The 7,148-nt window shown below is 36.8% G+C and overlaps 1 protein-coding gene across 1 annotated transcript in view; it reads left to right on the top strand.

Annotated features, from left to right (window-relative positions):
* KCTD3 (potassium channel tetramerization domain containing 3) overlaps positions 1 to 7,148 on the top strand; it is a 111,914-nt gene that overhangs the window by 74,423 nt on the left and 30,343 nt on the right. Inside the window, exons 11-12 of the mRNA XM_007952556.2 lie at positions 4,655 to 4,742; positions 4,883 to 4,999. Of these exons, the coding sequence (XP_007950747.1) occupies positions 4,655 to 4,742; positions 4,883 to 4,999 (205 nt within the window). The remainder of the gene's footprint in view (positions 1 to 4,654; positions 4,743 to 4,882; positions 5,000 to 7,148) is intronic.

Genomic DNA, 7,148 nt, shown 5'->3' with positions numbered 1-7,148 from the left:
ACCTGAGAGAGAGTGGGCATCTCCCAGAACATTGTTTTGTGCCACTCCCAACAGAAATATTCCAGGTGGTCAACTTCAGCAATCAGGAGCTCCTCAGTTGCTCATAGAAAATCCCACCTTGGAGTTTACAAAGACTTATGGGTAGAAAAGCCACACTAAGTAATTTACTACACCACAATCCCCCACAAAATTATGTTGCAAAAGAAGATTTGTAATAAAGAAATTAGTGTTTTCAGATAGATAGTATAGGTTGAGTTACATGAATAGCAGAATGGCACTATTTGTCATTATTTCCCAAGTTCAAATTTAAATTTAGCTTCACATTGGAAACTCCATTAGTGCTCAGAACTAGGAATAAAGGCAAGATAATTTGTTCTTACATCAAAACAGAAAGACAGTTTTATAAAGAAGTTAGTGCTGGAAATTCATTATATATTCTGATGGCTAAGGATCAGAGAGCTCACCTCATGTTCATTCTGGAGGATTATAGATCTTTAGCCAAAGTTACCATCTGAGTCACATCCTAGCCTTAAAGTGAACAGTAGAGCTGAGCTTGTGGAAGAAATATTGGCTCTAGGAACAGGAATTCAGAGTGGATTGTTAAGATCTGATGGACAAGACTGCACAAGAATTGGGAAGGGTCTTTTGATTTAACTTCTTTGCTGATGTGAGACATCTATAGGACTGATGTCAGAAGTGTGTGCGTGTGTATATGGGGGGTGGTAATAGATTTACGTATCTCTGCATATTAGGAGTAAAAATAGGGTGGATATCAGATCCTGTGCCCAAAGTTAGTTGGATATCTGTTGTGTGCTAGCCACTGTCCTGTTATATTTACTTCCTTAGAATTCACAATAGCATAGCTGAATTAGATGACACAAAACCCCCTCTCACTGATATAGACATACTGCATACAAATACTAAAACAATGTATATCATGTTTTTATTCAATAATATATTTGTTTTCTTTATTTGTACACAAATATATGCATACCATGTAGCAAGGTAAAGGTTCTAGGACCTGGGATTTTAGCAAGTGCAGGAGGCTGTCCATGGGACAGTAGAAATTGGGGGATGGGGGTGGACAGACCAAAAGTGGAAACTTTAAAAAGGTCTGCTTCAGTCTCTGTGGTTGTTAAGGTTGTATATCAACTTGGCTGGGCAGTGGTTTTGAGTGGTTTGGCAGCTGGATGTAGTTATTCTTTGTGATGAAGTTGGAATTACCTCCATGATAGGTAGAATATGCTGTGAATAGCTAAGTAGTTGAGGGGAGTTACCTTCAGGATATGGCCTGCTTCCAGTACATATGGAGAAGCTTTGGGAAAGATCTCTGGCTTTTTGGGACATTTGGATCCTACATTTGGCTGAGTCTTCATCTCTAGTTCCTGGACTTGAGCCAGCAGCCTGTTGATCTTGATATTGTGCCATTTTACCTGTCAATCTTGGATTCATCAGCCTCAGCAGCCAGCCGCTGCCTGAATAAGGAGACACCTCCAGCCTTAAAAAAGAGGCAGAACTGAAGCCCAAGGTCATGGGATCTTCACCCAGCCCCTAGAGCCAGCACTCTGAAATTTGGATTTCTAGCTTTCTGAACTGTGAGAAAATACATTTATGTTTGTTAAGCCACTCATTTGTGGTTTTTCTATTATAGTAGCTAGAAAACTAAGGCAGTTAAGAGAAGACTGGGAAATTTGGGCTTAGTAATTTTGGATCAAGATAGTTTGACATTTGTTTTGTATCTTGGTTCTGGAGCAGTGTGGGGGGTAGGGGAGAAAGCTATTGAAACCAAAATATCTAAATTAGTAGTACAAGTATGTAAATTAGTAGGAATACAAACATATGCCTTTGTGGTGTGGGAACTCCAGTTTGAGAAATTAATGGAAAAACTGGTTCAGGGCCATTTACATTCCTAGATACAGACATGAAGCCAAAAGGGACACTTTCTCAAGAGAGGACATAGTGTGCAGATATGGTATCTACTGAAAGTAAGCACATAACCCCCAAAAACTTCTAAGCTGCACATGGAAACAAATTAGAGAGAGTCATTAAACTTAAACATGGAAATAACTGAACAATCAAAGTGACCACAGAGTAATGACAGGTTATCTATAATTAGACTTAAAACCAACTGCTTATCAGTAACTGAAACCAGAAGGCAACTGGTGATTATTCTCAAAATGGGAGGGTATATAAGTGATTATTTAAAAAGTAATGGATGAGGATTAAGTCATACTGCAAAAAATGATTATTATACAGTTGGAGTTATTGGGGTAAAAAGATTCTAGGGTCCTTGTATTGCTCAATAATACAGACTGATTATTTGTGAATTATGAAACTTGTACTTAGAAATTAATAGTAGTCACTATGTACTATCATAGGAAAGAAATTCCATCTCAGATTTTTGACCACCATCACTGAACTAGATATATTAATCAGTATGATTTGTCTGCTTCTTAAAATGAAGTTGTGAGGGTAAGAAGGAGGTGGCTACACAATGACTGACTGACTTCTTGCTTATGCCAGAAGAGCAGAACTTGGTAACAGTTGTACTAGCTCCTCTGTAACCTATTCATTCTCTACGTTCTCTGTTCTCCCTATACTGAGAGGTGACATTAAAAGAAAAACAGGACTTGGTAAAAGGTTGCAGGTGAGAGTTAGGAAAGTGCTAATCCTAGACCCCATCCTCCTAGAGTAGCAATGGTAAAAATGTTTGTCTTAGATGTGCTTTGGAAACTTCACACTGCTGTTAGTCTTTCATTGAAAAATGGACCCAAAAGGGAGAGGAGTCTCATAGCCTCACTTATCCCTATCTTCCTGCTGTGAAGCTTCTGTGGTTGAAATTACAGCTTTTTCATAGACTTAGAGCTAAAAAAGATCTTGCTAAGTTGAAGTGAGGCCACTGAGTGGTACAGATGGTAAGCACCCACGAAGAGTCACCTCAGAAGACAGACCTGGTGATCTGCTTCTGAAGGGCAACAGCCTTCTAAGCCGTGTGGAGCAGTTATGCTTGGTATACATGGGGTTGCCATAAATTGGAATCAACTCAACAGCAATGAACAACTTGGGAAGAGAAAATTGGTCAATGGGGATGTAAAGCAGTCTTCCCTGCATTGTTTAGACATCTTTACTACTACCACTGAAAAGTTCTCCTTGTTCACCCGCTATAAAACTTTTTGGTTCTGATAAGACAGAAGCATAACCTGGGGGTAAGAGTGGTGATTGGCTCTTTGCAGAGATGTAGCTAGTGCAAATCAACTGTGCATGACAACAAAAAGTTACATACAGAACTATTAAGGTCGTGAACAATTTTGAGTAATCATTATTTTCAAGTTTTAGTTCTTTTTTTGTAGTTAGAATGGACCTCATTCTGTGCTTTTATACTGACTGTGCTGTTGGACATACCCTTTTCTCTTTCTCTACTTAACACTTCAAGCTTTACTTCCTCACTGAGCTCTTCCTTGGTTTTGCCCTTCTCACCCCAATAGAGTGGAGAATACTTTCTCCTTGTTCTATTATTGTATTACACACTGGCTTTTTTAGTGGCTATCATACTGCAGTTGTCTTTATAGATCTTTCTTTCCCTCATATTTACAAGTTTCTAGAGAACAGAAATGATCTCTTGTGTCCCCAATCTCCAGTCCAGTACTTGTTTTCATGGCTAATACCTGGTATATGTACTCATATGTTAAGCAGATAATATTTAGGTTTTAACCTTTTCAGATGAAAACCAAATATTATAAATAAAAGTCCCTTAACATTTTTTTTACTTTCAAATTATTGGAAATCATTTTTTTTCTTTTGCATCCAAAACTTGGTGTCTAGTATTTCATTGGAATGTATTCTGTGAAGTTTCACATGCATCTCAGGGTATAAGTAGGAAAGATTAATTTTGATATCATTGCCACTGCTATCACTAACACTTCCTTCTTGTGTGTGCATGTGGGTGGTAGAAAGCATGCTCTTTGCTTTTTCTTCAAGCACAAATACAAGTGGTTACTAATTTGTAGACTAGATGGAGTTGCTTGGAAAAGCTACTTGTTTATTCCAGTACTGCAGAAAACAAAAGTACACGAGAATGTTTTTGGTTTGCTTTGCCATTTCTTAGGAAACAGAGTAAAATTCTCAGCAGGAAGAATGGAAATAGAGGATATTACTTTTTCAAAGAAATAATAAATTATCAAGAGAACAAGTACTATTCTGGAAAAGCAGTTGATCAGTTTTGTGATTTTGTCCCTTAGTAACTGTGAACTGTGAGAGTCTGCCCAGACATTAAAAAAAAAAAAAGATTTAATCTCTTGTGTAAGAGAGAGAAGGGAGAAAGGGACCTAGTTGGACTTGGCTTTCCAGTTGTGACATGCTGTTATCTAGAATTAAATGTAGAATTGGATGATCTATCTGCATTCCAAAAAGCAAAATAGTGCTCTTGGAGATATAATAAAAACACCTCTTTTAAACAAAAAAAACTATATTAGTGGTTCTTCAGAGTTCCTTGTGAGTGCACGCATGTACGTGCACTCGTGTGTAAACAAAGTTCATTTTCTATGCCCAACTTAGATGTTGTCCTTTTTATTAAAAGAATTTTAATTCTGAGGAAATTGAGCAGAACATATAAATTACAATTATTATCTAACATATAATAATCTCCCTACATCAGGTTCAAGATGTTGTTCCTATAACTAGTTATGACACTGCTGGGTCATTCCTTCTACTGGGGTGTAACAATGGATCAATATATTACATAGGTAAGTGTATGTTCTTATTTAATTGAAATGTTCTTATTTAATAAGACTTTTAAAATAAGAGCAAGAAAACATTACTATTTTTAGTTTTGAATAGATGAAATATTTATTTAAATACTATTTATTTATTTATTTATTTTTAGATATGCAGAAGTTCCCTTTACGAATGAAAGATAATGATCTTCTTGTAACTGAACTTTATCATGATCCCTCCAATGATGCTATCACTGCTCTGAGTGTTTACCTCACACCTAAAACAAGTTAGTACAAGGGGAAATTATTATAAATTTTTGAAGCTTTTTTTTTTTAGAACATGTTTTTATTTATTAGTTTATCATGTAACTAGAACTAGTTGGTCATTTTTGAGAACTGTATCACTAAGGATATTTATCTGTGTTAATCTAAAGTTTACATTTGTTTTAGTAATGAACTCAAACATGACTGATAAACATAATTTATGATGGAAAATTAAAGCTTTTCCTTTTTGGAATTATATTTGTTAAGTAATACCGTAATGTTGTTGCTGTTGTTATGTATCGTTGAGTTGGACCTGACTCATAGCAACCACTCCTTGGGTTTCTGAGGCAGTATCACTACAGAAGTAGATTGCCAAACCTTCCTTCCAAGGAGTGGCTGGTGGGCTTGAACCGCCAGCCTTCTGGTTAGCAGTCAAGTGCTTTAGGCATTTGTAATAGTATTAACAAATTAGAAAAAAAAATTCACCTGTATGCCTCCTGTTACAATAAAAATAATAAATAAATAAAACCTTATTTCTGTCAAGTCGTTTTACGACTCTTAGCAACCCCTTCTTGGGTTTCCAAGGCAGTATCTCTATGGAAGTGGACTACCCAGTCTTCCTTCCAAGGAGTGGCTGACTGGGTTTGAACTGCTAGCCTTCTGGTTAATAGTAATGCCTTAGGCATTATGCCACCAGAGCTCCCCCTGTTAAAATAGGTGAGACATAATTAGCAACTTTTACTTTTTAAGCAGTAACAACAAAAAGCTCTTGGACCATGACTCTCTATTGGCAAGTGAGCCTACCTCCTGGGGAAGTTTTAAATTTAAGTTGTGGAAAAGAACAATTTTATTTGGCAGTTCAGTGTATAAAGCTTTCCTTACCTTTCTAAATAAGGCCACTGCAATGAAAGTAATAGATTAGTTCTGTAGAGTAATTAAGAATTTTTATAATTCAGGGTGACAGATAAACATAATGGGACATTTTAAATTTATCTGTAATGACAGGAATTCTAGGAAATACTGACACTTGTCTAATAATATCCATAATAGGTTTGAATGTATTTGCACAAGATTTACATTTTACTGAATTAATTAAAAGAAGTCATAATCTCCAGTATGAAAGGAATATTTTTCCATATTCAGATGAATTTGATTGAAAATACAAAAGAATTTAATCTGTATTGTTGTTACTCTAGAATAAGGTTCAGCAAACCAAACTCGACGGTAATAAGTTTGGGTTTTTTGGTTTTTATAGGGTTTCTAAGGTTGTAATGTTTACAGAAGGAGACTATCACATCTTTCTTCCATGGAGTGACTGGTGGGTTGGAACCATTGACTTTTTGGCTTGCAGCCGAGCACTTTAACCACTGCATCACCAGGGCTCCTGATTCCTCCTTGATATTTAATATTATTGTCTTAGTTATCTAGGTTCTGCTGTACCAGAAATACCATAAGTGGATGGCATTAACAAACAGACATTTATTTTCTCATAGGAGGGTAAAAGTCCAAATTCAGGGTGTAAGGAAAGGTTTTCTCTCTTTGTCAAGTCTGGAGGAAGATCCTTGTCTCCTGTTCTCAGTGATCTTCATGTGGCTTGGTATCCATCTTCCCAAATCTCTGCTTGCTTCTGTGTCTCGCTCACTGCTGTCGAGTCGGATACGACTCATAGCGACCCCTCCTTGGGTTTCCAAGGCGGTCTCACTAGGGAAGTAGATTGCCCAGCCTTCCTTCTGAGGAGTGGCTGGTGGGTTTGAACCGCCAGCCTGCTGGTTAGCAGTAGATGCCTTAGGCACAACGCTACCAGAGCTCCCTTTATGGCAGTGAGGTTTGTTTTTTCTTTTTCTTTTTTTTTTTTTTTTAATATAATGAAAAGTGAGTATAAAACTAGGAAACCTTTACAAATCAGTGAGCTTTTGGCCTTTGTAGTAGCAGGGGAACTTTGTAGGCATGAATGTGTAGTCATCTTTTAGGTTATGAGAAGTGCTTTCTATGGCACGTTCTTTCTCTTTTATTCAGGTATTTTAGGTGAATCGGAAACAATAGGCATTAAAGCTAAAGAGTTCTCTGCCTATAAAATTTCGAAAAATACAGACCACTGAGCTCCACCCTCAGTAGAGTAGTGTAAGAATTTGTGATTGGGTCTGGGTGCTTGTATTTTTTTTTTTTTTTTTT

This window comes from Orycteropus afer, unplaced genomic scaffold (assembly GCF_000298275.1).
Source record: "Orycteropus afer afer isolate SDZICR_OR568_19922 unplaced genomic scaffold, OryAfe1.0 scaffold00013, whole genome shotgun sequence".
NCBI lineage: Eukaryota > Metazoa > Chordata > Mammalia > Tubulidentata > Orycteropodidae > Orycteropus > Orycteropus afer.
The sequence above is the reverse complement of the archived record's forward strand: the minus strand, read 5'-3'. Positions and strand labels throughout refer to the sequence as shown.